Source organism: Theropithecus gelada, chromosome 9 (genome assembly GCF_003255815.1).
Source record: "Theropithecus gelada isolate Dixy chromosome 9, Tgel_1.0, whole genome shotgun sequence".
In the NCBI taxonomy this organism is placed as follows: Eukaryota; Metazoa; Chordata; class Mammalia; order Primates; family Cercopithecidae; genus Theropithecus; species Theropithecus gelada.
The window spans coordinates 33,886,356-33,903,856 of record NC_037677.1 but is presented as its reverse complement, the minus strand read 5'-3'; the positions used below and the strand labels follow the sequence as shown (position 1 = coordinate 33,903,856).

At 35.9% G+C, this 17,501-nt stretch overlaps 1 protein-coding gene across 2 annotated transcripts in view; it reads right to left on the bottom strand.

Annotated features, from left to right (window-relative positions):
- The window catches only part of MINDY3 (MINDY lysine 48 deubiquitinase 3), an 82,036-nt gene that overhangs the window by 39,559 nt on the left and 24,976 nt on the right, over positions 1 to 17,501 (bottom strand). For both annotated transcript variants that reach the window (XM_025396470.1, XM_025396469.1), the window contains 3 exons: positions 16,468 to 16,541; positions 15,548 to 15,627; positions 3,586 to 3,656 (listed from right to left, as the gene is read on the bottom strand). In XM_025396470.1, the coding sequence (XP_025252255.1) occupies positions 3,586 to 3,656; positions 15,548 to 15,627; positions 16,468 to 16,541 (225 nt within the window). The remainder of the gene's footprint in view (positions 1 to 3,585; positions 3,657 to 15,547; positions 15,628 to 16,467; positions 16,542 to 17,501) is intronic.

The following is a 17,501-nucleotide window of genomic DNA, read 5'->3' as shown; positions in this document are numbered from 1 at the left end:
AACAAAGAAAGAGGGAAAGGTATGATCACAGTTCCAGAGTGGACAAGGATTTTAGAGGTGAGCCGTGCAAGTCCTTGAATTTATATATATGGAACCAGAGAAATACACAGGATCTGTGCCTGGTCTTATCTCAAGCAACTAAATAGTACAGAGCTAGAATTAGAACTTAGGTTTTCTGACTTCTACTCTGATAGATTTCCATCACATCACATGGTGCCTCGTGTGGTGAACAGATTAGATATTAACCTTTCTTTTAGAAAAAGTGTGCATTTGAATTAAGGTAGAAGTAAAAAAAGATAAAAGAATAAATGAATGCTAAACTCATGGAATGTTTTATAACAGTAAAAATATATTGAATGCATAAATAAGTGTAATCACTTTGAACAACAGTTTGACACTTCCTCAGAAAGTTAAAAATAGAGTTACTGTTTGACCAGTAATTTTACTTCTGGGTATATGCCAAAGAAAAATAAAAACATGTTCACAAAAAATTCGTACATCAATGTTTACAGCAGCCCTAGTCATAATAGCTAAAGTAGAAACAACCCAACTGATGAACAGATAAAACTGGTTTAACATGCAAAAGAATATTATTTGGTCATAAAAAGGAATGAAATACTAACACATGTAAAAACACAGATGAACAATGAAAACACTAAGCTAAGTGAAAGGAGCCAGAAACTAAAGGCTACATACTGTATGATTCCATTGGTACGAAATGTACAAAAGAGGTAAATCCACAGAGGCAGAAAGCAGAGTAGTGGCTTCCAGGGGCTGAGTGGGAGGAGCATGTGACTGCTAACGGGTTTAGGGGTCTTTTTGTGGGTAAGGAAAACATTTTGGAATCAGATTGGGGTAATGATTGCACAGCATCATGAATCTATTAAAAAGTCCTGAATTGTATGCTTTAAAATGGTGAATTTTCTGGTATGTGAGTTATAAATCTATTTTTTTTTTAAAGTAGAGTCAAAGTAGCCATAGCCACCTTATTCTTCGTTGGGTTTGCATGTGTGTGTTGAGAAGGAGAAAGACTGCAGGAGGGAGAAAGAGATCATTTCATCACCTTAATTGTATTAATGCTTGTATGGCCAAAATGATATTGCAAAATGTTAATTTTGCCTTTAAAGGGAAATCTGCTACACTTATCAAAGCATGGGGAAATGTTCAGACTTACAAAATTAACAAAAGCACAATGACTTCCTTAATGCCATTCCTCTAAGCATCTGATAAAAAGTAAATGTAAAATATACATAGAATTTGAGAAGTTGGAGATGAACACTGTAGTGTAATACAGATTTTCAAAAAATGCTGTCTTGACTCACTTTTGAGGCCCTGACTAGAGGCCAGTCATTTCCTTGAAAAAGATAGCTAATTAAGTTCTTACTCCAGCCACTACCATTATAGGTCTCCCACACTCCAGGGATCACCCTAATCACCCTGGAGTCAAGTACCAGACTATTAGGGATAACCCAAGAGGCCCCCAGAAGTATTCAAATTAGCCAATCCACAGGGGAGTCCAGGCAATCTAGCTGACCCCATCCTACTTGAGGTACATAAGCTGTTCCTATGGCTCCAGCTTGCTGTACCCCAGTCCCCAGATGCAATCCTGCATGTGGCCCTGCCTGGCTGCCCTCTCTCATTTGCAGTTGGAAGGAACAGAGTTTTGCCTTTCACATATGCAAGTGTTAGTGTGTTTTGCTGCACCATTAACAGAGTCCTTATATCTTATTTAAAACCATAGTTAACTGCTAAAACACTACAGCAATATATAAACAGAAGAATATACAGCAGCAATTGACTTCCCACTAAGATCTTGAGGAGAAAAATGTCCTTCTGTTCTACCTAAAAATTAAAGCAAAGTAAAGCTCACATTTAGAAAACCTTACAATTCTGGTGAATATGTCCATTTATTCATTCAACAAATATGTCTGAGCACCTAGCACCTAATACGTACCTAGCAATGTCCCTGTTTCCAAAGAGTCTCTATTCCATTAGGGAAGACAATAGAAAAGCAAACTCAAGATTTAAAAAGTTAAGTAAACAAAAAGGGTCATTAATCATTCCTATTAAATATTGTGGAAAGGAGTAACTGAGGGAGTGGTCAAGAAAAAAGTCTCTGAGGTACGATCTGAAGTCCAGCCTGAAGGGGACACTGAGCCATCCATCTTAAGAGCTGGATGACTCCAGGCAGAAAGGACAGCAAGAACTGGAGAGGGCTGGGCATATCTGGGAAAGTGAGAGGACACCAGTGTGGCTGGAGCACAGCAGTAGAGAAAGCAATGCAACTGCAAAGACCATCAAGGTCTTAAGGGATACACAGGAAATATTTCCAAATATAAAATCTCCACCCCCTAGCATCATACAAGACGCAGGCATGTAAGCACATCTCACCTGCCCCAACCCCCGCCTCCATGCTTAACTTTCTTTAGGATCTATGAATGTCTCTGTATATGCGTTAGGGGGAAGGGGACGCACTTTGATTCTCTAGTTGCCAGGCTGTTTCAGAATAGCTTTAGCTTATACAGTTAAAGTCACTGAAAATACTGTTTAACAATATGATCACTACTAAAAGAGTAAGGGCAGGACAAATCCGATTTGATTATCATATGCATATCACCCAGTGTTCAAGTGTTACCATGAAAAAGGAAAGCTGTCTGACAAAAAAAGAAAGAGAATAAACCATGGTTATTGTTATTACATATAATCATCACCATCCGAACCACTGCTATGGAACCCTGTTCTAAAATAGAAAAGGAAGGCCGCTGCCTTAGGCTCATGCCGTAATCCCAGCACTTAGGGAGGGAGGCCAAGATAGGAGGATAACTTGAGGTCAAGAGTTTGAGACCAGGCTGGGCAACATAGCAAGACCCTGTTTCTATTTAAAAAAATTTTTTTAATGAAAAAAAACTAGACCTACTTCTTTCTCCCAAATTGTGACATCTTATGAAGTTCAAGTCAGTAATGATTTACATCCCATTTAAAATTATTAACAATATCCATTTCAGGTGATTTCAGATTGTGTAGGAGGAGAATGAAATAAACAGCAATAAATGAGAGTTCCATGGCAGTTCCTAACCCTAGTACATGTGTCAAAGAGTTTAACGCTGTAAAATGCTTGAATTTTTTTTTAGTATGAAATCATTTTTCAGACGGAATAGATAAAAGTCAGAATTTCAGGCATCTGGCAATTCTTTCTCTTTGTCTAATAAAGTATTACCAGTTGTTTTGGTGAAGCATATTCTTCATTAGGTAATAAAGAAACAGTGCTTTCTTCATCCTCATTTTGCCAAAAATAAATTCATATTCAATAACAGACGTCTGTAGTTTTTTTGAATTATTTTGTACTGGGTTCTGCCCCTCCTCCCACAAAAAATAACAATAGACCTGGCATAGGAAACTCAGCATAATCAGCCAGCTTAACCACACTTAATAACCCTGCTGGTTTAGGGTGGGGGATAGGAAGGAAGAAGAGAGCGGTCTGAATATTGCTGTGCTCAAATGTGCTGTCAGAGGAACAAAACAGTATCCACAATAGTGGACATCTGAACAAAAAAAACATTCAAAGTACCTTAAAAATCAATTTACCTTACAGTATCTTAAAGCTTCCATTAGTGTTAAAAATCCTACAGCTGCTTGTTCATGTATACCAAGAAGTTCTGCAAAAAAAAAAAACAACAAAAAAAACAACAAAAAAACAAAAACTTAGCATTGTAGTAGTGTGTATAAATTTGAAACGTACTTATATGTATATATATTTATACTACACCAAAACTTTTAACTTTTACCGAAAACTATACTTTAAAACTTAGCATGTATTTATTAGAAGGTAATGTCAACTAATCATTACAGTATTGCTCATTACAAAATACCATTAGATCAGGTTTGTGGTGGGTAAATGCGATACTTCACATGTATATTAAATATATTTATAAAACGATATTCAGTGTTAACTTTTTAAATGAAAGAATTTACTCCCTGAAATCCATGCAATTATTGACAAAAATACAAGAAGAAAAAGAAACTTAATACCTATGTAAAACAGCTAACTTGAATTGACTTTCATTTTGAAAAACAAAAATGGATATGCTAATCACTGGTAAAATTTATCATTGGGTAGCAGTGACTGTACTTGCCTAATACTTAAAACATGGGCATTTAATGCCATCCCTCTTTCCTGTAAATAAACACAGGCCGTGTGCTTAAGACTGGGGAAATAAAGATGAACAGAAAATGATCTCCACCATAGAAAGGCTCCAACTTTACCAAAGACAGATGAAAAAAACATGTGGTCTCTCTGTACACACACGGAGTGGTATGAGAGTATCTGCTTACAGTGTTAGGGAAGGCTTATAAAAGTGCTAACAGGGAGTTGAATCTTGAAGCATATTATAGTTTTCCAGGCCAAAAAGAAGATAAGAAGAAAATTCAAAGCAGAAGAAACAGCAAACAGGTATGAAAAAATCAATGCATTTAAGGAATGAAGAATTGGCAAAGTTTCCTTAAATGTTTCTGGCCTGGGGAACATGATAAATAGTGATTAACAGAGAATTAAGCAGTAGGTTCTGGACTCGTGTCAAGAGGTAACATGAGTTTGGTTTTAGACAAGCTGGGACTGAGGTACCTTTACGTGCTCTAGCTAGAGAGGGATAAACAGCTGGAAGTAAGGCTCAGGAATACAGAGGAGAAAGGTCAGGGTTGGATATAAAGATTTGGGAATCGTCAGCATAGAGATGAGAGTTAAAGTTATGGATGTGGGTAAGTCAGAATAGACACACCACAGAGAACAAAAATGTGATGATAATGAAGTCTTTTCATAAACAATACCCTTCAGCTAACATACATTAATATAATAATATATTTGGGTCCATAATATATCTAAAAAGCATTTCTTTCTGGTTAAAAATTATGTTCACTGTGAACATAATATATATATAATTTTGCGTCCTTTTTACCATCTGGTCATGTTTTGTCCATTTTTCCATTAGGATATATTTTCTTATCAATTAATGTAATAAGAATATTAACTCTGTCATTTTTGTGGCCAACATTTTACTATGTAGCCTTAACTACAACATCTAGATGGTGTAAGGCAAGAGCTGACAGTTTAACTTTCTGGATTGGTAAATCCAAAATTAATAGAAGGTGCATATACATACAGTTTGTACTTTGTCACTAGCTTCTTACAGGCACAGATTGGGGAGAGCAATGCTTCTTTAATTATGGTTTAGGATTCCTTAGGGACCACAGGACCCTTTTAGAGACTATGTGAGATCAACATGATTTTCATAATATGATGTTAATTACCTTTTTACAGAGTTTTACAGAGGTTGAATGATCTGTTATGTTGTATCAGACTACATTTATAAGCATATATGAAGATCCGGCTGTCTACTAGTAAGCCAAGCATTAAAGGGATTTGCAAAAATTTAAAACAATGTCACTCTCCTTAATTTTTGTTAATGATTTATTAAAATGTTATTTATGTTAATATTAATAAGGGGTATATTTTGTTTTTTTAAATTATGTTTTATTTCTACAAATTTAGGAGGTAAATGTGAAATTTTTTTAAAAACATATACTACATAATGATCAAGCCAGGGTATGAAGAATTTCCATCACTCAAGAACAATGGTTTTGTTAAGCATAGTGAGCCTACTCTGCTATCAAATATTGCATTTATTCCATCTTACTGTATGTATGTTTGTACTTTAACCCACTCCCCTCATGCTTCCCCCATCGCCCGCTACTTACCCTTCCCCGTCTCTGTTATCTACCATTCCACTCTCTACCGCCATGTGATCAAATTTTTTTAGATCCCACATATAAGTAAGAGCATGTGATTCTGTCTTGTTGTTTCTGGCTTATTTCACTTAAGATTATGACCTCCAGTGCCATCCATGTATACTGCAAATAATAGGATTTCATTCTTTGTTATGGCCAAATACAGTTCCATTGTTTATAGATTCCAGTTTATCCACTGACATGTTGAGGGACACTTAGGTTGATTCCCTATCTTTGCTATTGCAAATGGTGCTGCAATTAGCATGCAAGTGCAGGCATTCCTTTGATAAACTGATTTCTTTGTCTTCGGGTAGACACTGAGTAGTTTACCAGTGCTGGATCAAATGGTAATCCTAGTTTTTTTGAGAAATCTCCATACTGTTTTCCATAGTGGCTGTATAAGTTTACATTCCTACCAACAGCATATAGGAGTTCTCTTTTCTCTATCTTCGCCACACTTCTTTTGCTGTTTTTTAATAGCCATTCTGACTGGGGTAAGATGACATCTCACTGTGGTTTTGATTTGTAGGATTTGTAGTTCTCTCATGATCAGTGATGTTGAACATTTTTTCATATACTTAAAGTGAATTAATACATATTTAAAAATTTCTCAATGTCTAACATGAAAAACATTGATTATTTGCTTTGGGATCCTTCATAAGAACATAAAGGGCATGAGATTAAAAGGTCTTAGAATCTTCAGGTTCAAGCAAAACAAGGGAGAGAACAGCCCAAATAGGTATAAATGGATACTTCATATCTTTGCAAACTTTTCTCTCCCTTTCCTTCTGAAATGTAAGCAACTTTAAATGTTTTCATGTAAAAAGAATACACACATTGGGAAACAGTTTCACAGTTTAATTTCTAAAATCAGTTACCACCACCTAGTGTTACAATTAGATACTACATCATCTGTCTCCCTGGGTTTTTAAACAAATGTCTAATAATATTATCATGTTACTAAATACAGCAAACTAGTTGTTCATAATTCTTGGGCAATGAACTATTCAGATTTGATCAGTAAACACATGCCTAGACACCTAGTTTGGATGGTAACATTTTAAAAATGTATTATGCCTATTTTCTTAAACAGAATATGTACTTAACATTTTTACCTTCTTATGATAGTTTCAAGAGCATCATCACACTAGGAAAATTTACTTTTATGCCAAGTTGTAATACAGTGAGGATATAATATTCTCACGTTACAATTTACAGAATTTATTTGTATGAGACTTTCTCAATAAGCCTTGAAAATGTCTATTTTCAAGTATCCCTAATCTGAAAATCTGAAATCCAAAATGCTCCAAGATCTGAAGCATTCTGAGAGCCAACATGACTCTCGAAGGAAATGCTCATTACAGCATTGTGGATTTCAGATTTTCAGATTAGGGCTGCTAAACCGGTAAGGAAAAATGGAAATATTTCCAAATCTGAAAAAAAAATCAGAAATCTGAAATGCTTCTGGTCCCAAGCATGTACTCCACATTTGCAAAAAATTCTAATTACTTTGATTATATTCTTGTCTTCTTTGCCAGAATTAATTTAATATCTTTTATTATCAGAGACGGGGTCTTGCCATCTTGCTCAGGTTGGTTTCAAACTCCTGGCCTCAAGTGATCCTCCTGCTTTGGCCTCCCAAACTGCTGAAATTAAAGGCACAAGCCAATATGCCCAGCCTGATTATCTTATAAAAGAGAATGATACAAACCATGAAGACTCATTCAGTTTCTGACTGCATTTTTAGGAGTTCCACATACTAAGTGGAATATAACCAGAGAAGCACCAAAGAAACATGATATTTTTTGGCCTAACTATAATATCCATTTCTGTTTACTTTTTAATTGACAAATTAAAATTGTATATATCTATGGTGTACAACATGTTCTGAAATATGTATACATTGTAGAATGGCTAAACTGAGCTAATTAACATATGCATTATTCTATGTATGAGTCCATCATCTTTCAATTAGCTATGCATTGGACTGGCTGTTAATACTGATTTCTTTTTATAAAAACAAAACAAAAAAAACCCACAAAAAACTATGAAACTTCTGGGTTTCTGCATTACAAGAGTTGACTCTTTCCCTATCCCATAAAGAAAATAATAAATAAAAATAACCATCAAATAAGCATACAAAAATGCTATGGACAAAAATAATATACAAATACTGAAGAATTCCTTTAAGATAAAAAAGAGACCATGAAAAAATTAATCTCCAGAAAATCAAAATCAAAGAAAACTTTAGCTCAACATACATGTAACGGTACAAAATGAAGACGGATGGCAGGTAGAGAGGAAACAGACCACAAAAGGATTTGAGAGCCTTAGAAGGAGTTTGGATTTTATTTTAAGTGCATAGGGAAGCCAGCCATCGAACGGTTTTAAGGGAGAGAGAAACATGATCTCACTGAGTTTGAAAAATATCACACTAGCCACTGTGAAAGAACGGGCAAGAATACATTTAGTTTGATTACTTCTATTGTGCCTTATTTCTGTTCTATTGGAGAAACAAAAGACGGTTTCAAAAGCTGGGGCAGAATGAAGTATATGGATTCAGGACCATATAATCTATATAAAACACTAAGTAATTTTTACTAAAGAATGTACAAAACAATATAGTTGGGAAAATAATATTGTGAAGATATCATTTCCTCAAAATAACCTATAAACACAATATAATCAATCCAAATCTTCAAAGATGTCTTAAAACCGGAACTTGAAAAGCTGAGAGAAAAGTTCAATTGGAATAGATAATGTAGAAATGACTATGACAATTTTGTAAAAGTATAATGTCAGGAAACATGCTAATGAATATCGAAGTATATTATAAAACTATGTAATTGTGAAGTTTTGCATAAGAAGTCACTAGTAAATAGATCAGTGGAATAGAAGAAATAAAAACATGTAAATATGGAAAAACGTGTCTAACAAAAAATGTATTTCCTATCTGTGGAGAACTGACTGGAATTAGGACATTAGATAATTCTTTGAGAAAAAGTCAAAAGGCAGATCCCCAACTCATACCATTCATAAAAACATAATCCAGATAGACTAAAGAGCCAAACATTAAAAAACAAAAAGCCCACAAAAGTATTCTTGGAAAATACTAGAGAATATTAGTTTAATCTTGGGGTGGAGCCAGGCATGATGGTGCACGTCTGTAGTCTGAGCTACTTGGGAGACTGAGGCAAGAGGATCACTGGAGCCCAGTTCAAGGCTGCAGTGAGCTATGACTGCACCACTGCACTATGGCCTGGGTGACAGAGTGAGACCCCGTCTCTAAAAAATGAAAATAAAAAATCTGGGGGTGGGAGACACATCAAACTGATACAACGGGAGGAAAAAAAAAAAGCCCAAATAGAAGCCATATAAAAAAAAAGACCAAATGATTTAACCTCATAAATATGAAAGCCAGTCAGACACAGTAGCTCATGCCTGTAATATCAGCACTTGGGAAGGTCGAGGCGGGCGGATCACCTGAGGTCGGGAGTTCGAGACCAGCCTGGCTAACACGGTCAAATCCCATCTCTACTAAAAATACCAAATTAGCTGGGCGTGTGGGCATATACCTATAATCTCAGCTACTCGGGAGGCTGAGGCAGAAGTGCTTGAACCCAGGAGGCAGAGGTTGCAGTGAGCTGGGATGGCACCACTGCACTCCAGCCTGGGTGACAGAGTGAGATTCTGTCTCAATCAATCAATCAATCAATAAAAGCCTTGGGTATAAGAAAATATATCATTAACAAAGTTAACGAGAGAGAAGGCTGGGTGACAATACTTGCAGCAAAGGTCAAATAGAGAAAGAACTAAGAGAATTTATAAATACCTCCTAGAAACCGAACAAAAGAAAATAGCTCCTTCTCCCCAAATGCCAAAAAGATGGGAAGAGGAAATTCACAGAAGAAGAAGACTAAAAACTGACAAACACGTGCAGAGATGATCAAGCTCAGGCTCAACGAGCACCAGAGAAATGTCAATTAAAACAGTCTATCATTTGTCAACAAACTGACAAAATGTTAAAGATGGACAATTCTAAGTGTCAGGCAGGATGCAGAAAAATACGAACTCTCCTACACACTTGAAAGAATAAGTTTATACTTTTACCAGTTGATAAAGCAAATTTTAGAAGAACATCTGGCATTATCTATCAAAATTTAACAGCTGTTCCTCAAGAAGTTAAACCTTATGAGTTACTGTATGACCCAGGATTGCAACTCCTTGGTCTATGGCAAAGAAACACTAAAATATAGATCTCATAAAAACCTGTATATGAATGTTCCTCACAGCATTACTCATAATGGCCGAGTGGAAACACTCCACATGTCCATTAGTTGGTGAATGAATAAATGTGGTACATTTGCGCAATGGTATGTTATTCATCAATAAAGAGGAGTGAAGTACTGGTACATGCTAAACCATGGTCAACGTGAAAATACTATACTAAGTGAAATCAATCAGTCACCAAAGACCAGATAATGTATGATTCCATTTCTATGAAACAGCCTGAACAGGCAAATCTATAGAGCAGAAAGTAGATGAGCAGTTGCCACGGCTGGCGTGGAAGGAAGTATAAGGAGTTACTGCTAATGGGAACAGGGTTTCTTTTTGGGATGATAGAAATGTTTTGAAATTGATTGTGATGATGGCTAAACAACTCAGAAAATATTTAAAACACTGAATTGTACATTTTAAATGGGTGACAAGCATATGTGAATATCTCAACAAAGCTGTAAGTAAAAAAAAAAAAAAATTAACAGATGCCTACAATTTCAATATACTTTCTACTTTCAGAAATCTAACCTGTAGGTATATATACTTAAATATATACGGAAATACTTATATACAAAATATGTTTACTACGGCAGTTTCTTAGAGCCAAAAATGGAAGCAATCTAAATGTTTACCATAAGGAAACAAGGCAAAAGACAGACTAGGAAAAAAATACATTTACTGACATCAGACATACATTCATTCAGCATTTACTGGACTTATTTCCTGCTCTGACAACATAGTAGGAGGTAATACAGAAAGAAAAATTATAACTAAATTGTTACTAGTTGAAAATTCTTAGGCAAGTTGCTTTACCTCTCTAGACTTCAGTTTCCTTCTTTATAACATACGGAGTAATACTTTCCTTGAAGGGTTGTTGTAAAGATTAAGATCCTATTTCTAAAATGCCTACACTGGCCCACAGAAAAAACTTAGTTTCCCTCAAAAGCCTACGCACCTCGTTTATAGAAACAAGAACATGTACACAAATAACTATGATGCGAGGTATAATAGAATGAAGCAGACTGAGGTAAAGCACCATATATGATCAGAGGGAGGAGAAAACTTTTCCTGCTGTAGGGGTAGGTGGAGAGACATTAAGTAGGAGTTAACATTTTAATGGAGCCAGATGGAATGAGCAGGAGGACATTTGGGGGAAAGTACCATTAGCTGTCTGAAAAGAGCAGTGGTTCTTAATCCTGACTACACAGTATCACTTGCTTAAAAATATATAAATGCCCAGATTCCAGCTGAGAACAATTCCATTACAATCTCTAGGTGGTAGGGCCTAGGCATGTGATTTTAAATTTCTCCTAGTTAATTGTGATGTGCAGCCAAGTTTGAGAACCAGTGGATTAAGGCACTGGATTTGTGAAGGAGACTAGTAAAAGATTATAAACATAGGGTTGAGTAGGAACACAGACGCTCTTGAACGCTAAGAAGCTGAAACTGTAGTTGGTAAGCATTAGCAAGAGAGTCACGGAAGGCACTGAGCAGAGAAATAACCTAACAGGACATGTAAAACAAAATCATTAACCTGTCAGTTTGTAGAATATACTGGAGTGGAATGACAGATAGTCTAGACTATAGCAGGATAGTCTAGACAGGTGAGAGTAATGAGACCACAACAGACTTGGCAAAGGAAGAAAAAAAGAGAGCAGCTAGCATTTCTGTGCTTGTGCTAGGCAGCGTATGTGAATATGTCTATTTTTAACCTCAATGCACAGGTAAGAAAACCGAGGCTCAGATAACTTAGTAGTTTGCACACAGTCAAACAGGAGAGGCATAAACTAACTGGTGCCATCACCACTCCCAAGGTCTCTACTTGTTCCACCATGGCGCAGCGTTCTGCAGTACACTTGTCCTCTGTGAGAGAAAATTCAAGAATGGAGAATCTCGAGGACTCAGCAAGTCATTAGATACCTGACAGTAAGGTACAAATAACTAGCAGGTTTTCAAATAAAGCTTGTTGAATAAATTAACATCAGAAACATTATGGCACACTGCGTAACAACCTTTGCCCTCGAGTGTTTCAATTTTCTACAAAGGGCAGTTACAACTATTGATGATTTTAAATTTCTCCTAGGTAATTGTGATGTGCAGACAAGTTTGAGAACCAGTTGTTAAGAGTGCTCATTATGCAGCAGTGGCAAACATGTATTGAACAGTGTTTAAGGACTTGATGAATATCTTTTTTGCCATTTTCTCACCTCATTCTAACTATCCTGTGATAATCATTCCCACTGGAGGATGAGAAAGAGGCACTGAGTGAAGTATCTTGTTTAATTCCACAGTTTAATAAATGGCACAACTGAGATTTCAACCACAGTAGTCTAATTCCGCACAGCTAACATACTTAATCATTATGATATACTGCCTCTTACACTACATGTTAGTCTTGAGTGCTATAATACATACGTGAGATGGCATGGGAGTTTATCTTATTTAAATTCCACAGTATACCTGAGAGGTAGGTATCTGCCCCATTTATAGAGAAGAAGCTGAGACTGAGATTTTAATCCAAAGATTCCTGTCCGTGGTACAGAGTTAGTAAATGAGTCATGCAGTGTGCCACTTTCAAGGAGAATGAGGGGTAAGAAAACGCTATGATTTTAGCAGATAGTGAGGTCTTTGCTTTAGAAGAGCAAATGACACAGATTTCAGATCATAAAGAGTAAATATTTTAGTAATGCAGGCAAGGAAATTCTGCTGGTAAAAGGATGGAGAGAAAGAGGCTTTGTTGTCTGGTCGTTACACATCACGGTTTTTGTTTTAAGCAGCAGAAGCCACCTAAATTTTGTGTAGACCAGGGAAGAGAGTCACATTTAATAGAAGAGACTATAAATGGAATCAACAGCAACTCTGGAAAGATATATAGTTCTTCTAAAACAGGAAAAAAGAATATGGTGAAAAAAAGACAGCTTGAGATTCTAAAGTCGGCTGAGAGTGAGTGGGCAGAGGTAAAGTTAGAGACAGATAAAGAGGAGAAGGGATTTGAATCCACTGCCTTAAGCAGCTGTAGATAAATGAGTTATAAGGAGTAGAAAAAACGGTTACAATGTGCAGTCAGCAGTGAGAGTTCAAATGAGTTAAGTAGGATTAATTTACAGTACGCCCAACCAATAAAACTGATAATAAGGTTTCTTTTCTAGCAGTAATCACCAGCCTGGCAGCGGGAGAGAAAATGTGTCCTATGTGTTATCTCGGAAAAACCAACAAGTTCAGTGAAAGATAAGTGGGGTATTTTTCTCATTTTTAAGTTTAATGATTGAAAACAGTTCGCTTCAAGTAAACATTCCAAAATGCAGGAAATATACCCGATTTTCTTTTCCAAGTTAGCTATTTCAAAGTTATTGCTTAGTTTGGCTTTTAAACTACACAGAAAAAGGGTCCACAGCAAGATGACAGTCTTGAAAAGCATTATTTCAAGAAACAAAAACGATGTATGTGTACATCTCAAGAACTGAAACTGATAATTGACTAATACATTCTGTAAAGGAAGTAACGATTTCACGGCAAGAGCTGCCTAAGGAGCCTCCTATTCCTTTTTTCTTTTTTGAGATGGAGCCTCGCTCTGTCGCCCAGGCTGGAATGCAGTGGCATGATCTCAGATCACTGCAACCTCCGCCTCCCGGGTTCAAGCAATTCTCCTGCCTCAGCTTCCTGAGTAGCTAGGACTACAGGCGTGCGTCACCACGTCTGGCTAATTTTTATATTTTTAGTAGAGAAGGGGTTTCACTGTGTTGGCCAGGCTAGTCTCGAACTCCTCACCTCAGGTGATCCATCCGCCTCGGCCTCCCAAAGTGCTGGGATTACAGGTGTGAGCCACCGCACCTGACCATGGAGCCTCCTATTCTTGAAACCTCATTCTGACTGTTAATCCTGCCAATGAAAGGTACCTCATCTCAGTCTACGAGAGGCTGGGTGAGGAAAAGCCGAGGGAGGCAGAGGAGTATTCCGGTTTGGGGACTAGGATAAGCTATCGAGAATCCGGAGAATGCGTGGAAAGATGAACCACACTGATGGGTACCAAGTGTGAGAGAGAGTGATGCGCTAAAGACAGTGTGGGAAGGGTCAGGCCAGAGCACACAGTAAGAAGCAGCAAGGACAGAGGGTCAAGTGGGATGAGGCACCTCGACCCAAGTTCAGCAAACACCTATTGCTTCCCTAATCATATGAGATAAGATACCTGAGGGTCCAGAAACAACTGGAAGAAGAAGAAAGAGGGGAGTGTGCAGAAGCCATCACAGGTGAGAGCGAAACAGAGAGACCTAGAAAACCTGTATATTACCCAAGAGAGACTGAGATGAGACTTTTTTTCACTGACAGGATTAAATGCTTTCAGCTATGAATCAGAATAAGGGCTGAAGAACAGGATAAGCTCAATTACAGAGAGCTGAGCAAGATAATTTGTAGTTTTTGTTCATGAATTTCACTGTTTAAACTCTGACCTTTATTAGAAATCAGCAAAACTTGGTTCTCATTCTAACCTCACCACTAAGTAAATAATTTTGCATATGAATTAAATAAGAAGTGACCTTAGTTCTTAAATTTCTTAAATAGTAAAATGGGTTTTACTATGGTGCTTTTTAATTCTGAAGTTTTAATTTTAATGATTTTTCCTTAATATTATACCCTTTCATGTTTCTGTTAATTAACTACACATTTCGGAATTAGAGAAAAATTCAAATGGAAGATCATGAATCACTTCAATGGGAGCAAAAAGTGGTAACTATTATTTTCTCAATTATATTTGCTCTGCCTGTGAGCTCTGAGAACTCTGGAGCTTCGTGTCCTATACTACATACTTCTTGGAGGTATACTGTGGTTACTCAATTTAAGTTAAATGAATAAATAAATGAATTCAGACTGACCCAGTAATAAACTGAAGGCAATTTTATTCAGTTATGTATCAGCTCTCCTTAATGGAATGGATTGGCCAAAATGGGATCCATTTCAATGTGCCTGGCAACACGTGAAGCCACAGGAAAGAAATAATTGAGACCAGAAATGGAAGTGGTAGTGGAAGAGTTGGTAGTTTAAAAGTCTCAGACAGTATTAAATTTGCTCTGTGTTTTAAAGTATGCACATTAAAAGTAACATAGGCAAAAACCCAAAGTAAGTATTTCACATCACCAGGCTTTGTAATGCTCAATTTTAAGCAAAGAATGCAGTACTATCTCTGAATAAATATGCACTGTGTTTATATATATTAAGAGTCATAAATCCCAGTTTTATACCAGAGAAAATGAAAGGCTTGAGAAGTAACTTGACTAAAGTCATACATTTGGGATTTGAACCCAAGATCGCCTGGCTCCAAGATTAATGGTCTTAACATTATGGTGCCTTGAAAACTGTAAAGGATTCTTCTAATTAGAAAGCACTTAACTTCTAGGTAATGTAGAGCCATTAAATAGATGAATAAAAATCAGCTGTATTCCACTGAAATATTATTCATCAAAGAGAGCAACATAACAAAGAATGTACTTACTCATTCCTGAGCACTCTCTGTCACCATCCCATACATTAGAAACAGCATGTCCCGTCAGCAGGAGATTAATTAAACTTTGGCTATTAATAAATATTAAAAAGCAATTAAATATGAATATAACTAGTTGCCAAATCAAACAATTCCTATAGCAAGGTATAAAGTAATGACTTTTCAGATTAAATTATGTAAGAATTTACAAAGTTAGGGAAAACCTTACATGTTCCATTTTATATATTCGGCCTTGCTAAATGTATCACTAAGTATATCAGCACAGTGGTATTTATTGTTCTACATATTCACATACATTTAACAGCTTTACCTAACATATATTTAAATGGATAAAAAATGATAGACTAATAATTTACTTAATATTTACAATCTTTAAAAATGAATATATAATTATTAATATTTTGTCTTTGATGAAAGATACATGAATTTTCATCTTTGAGGCAGAAAGGTCTAAAAAGGACTCATGTATTAGAGTAGGTTAACTATCACTGTTTCATTGACTTTTGGTAAAAATAGCCATAAAAAGCTTGAGAAGGAGGGTGGTCCGAGAAGAAAACTGGGAATTTTTTTCTCCCAAGCAGAGAAGCATTTACAAAGATATAATTATTTCTAAGTCAAAATGAATAAATTTTATCATTAAAAAATCATAAATGGATTTGTTAAAATACCTCCCCACTGTTATCTTAAAACAAAATATTTGCCACAATAAATACAACGCATACATAAAATGAAATTAACATTTCATACATCAAGCAAACAATGCATAAAACAAAGAAGTGCTCAAATCCATAGATGTTATACTGTTAACACCACTGACAAGCAAAATTACCTGACTCAGTCATGTTTTATCGTAAGTCAGGTTTCTAAAAACTAGAGTTCACATGAGGAGACAAGAGATTTTAGTTAATTACCTGCCATGTCCATATACAGGATCTATCAAGGGTTCACTTGCATCTTCAATTTCATTTTTTATGTTTTCAATGCCCTAAAGAAACAAAGAACTCATTGACTTATTTCAAAAAACGAAAATGAAAATTATGATAGTTGAAAAACTGACTAGTTTACACTATAAACTAATACAATTATTTAAGTAACTTTTCTACCATGAGTAACTCAGATTTGAAGTGGGGGGACATTTGAGATAACTGTAAAAAGTAGTTCCTCAAATATCTTTTATTTTCTTTCATGGGTTCTATATAAAGAACACTCATGGATGAAATATGTACTGTTGGTTAAAGGGGCAAGGAGAGAGAATTAACTTTTAATCGGAGAAAGGAGAAATTATTTAATAAATGAATTATTTAAAAGTTAAATGAATATTAACCTGTTAAGGAAACTGATTTTTTTTAGATCATGTAAAAACTTATTGCAGTAAATACATACACACATGAATACTGATAGAGATATAACATTAAATAACTTGCATTTTAATTATTTAACTGGTACATAAAATGGAAGGTTTACTTCTGATTGTAAGTATTACTTCACAAATACTGGTCATTCAAATGTATACTTACAAAATGCAAATTAGAAGGCCAGGAAGTGCCTTCTTTTCTTAAAAACCAATTTCCTGATATTTTCTACACCTCCAGAAGGGCACTCAGCTCCCAAAAGTTCTAGATACTGGGTAAGTACCAGAAGACCTACTTATTGTAACCTCATCAATTCCAAAAAGGACAAAGATAAACTGCCATTCATTGTTCTATTCACTTAACTTTAGCCGTTGGTTCTATCATTTCTAAGAATTAAATAGATGATTAATTAACAACCAAGATTTTTAATGAATGACTAAATCTCGCAGGGGGAAACAAAGAAGCATGAGCTCTTGCATGTGCCATCCTCGTAAACAAAACAAATCAGGCTATGATAATGTCAAGATGAATACTATCAAGAAGCGACACAATCACTAATGAGGAAGCGGATATCATTTTAAAGACCAGGTCAA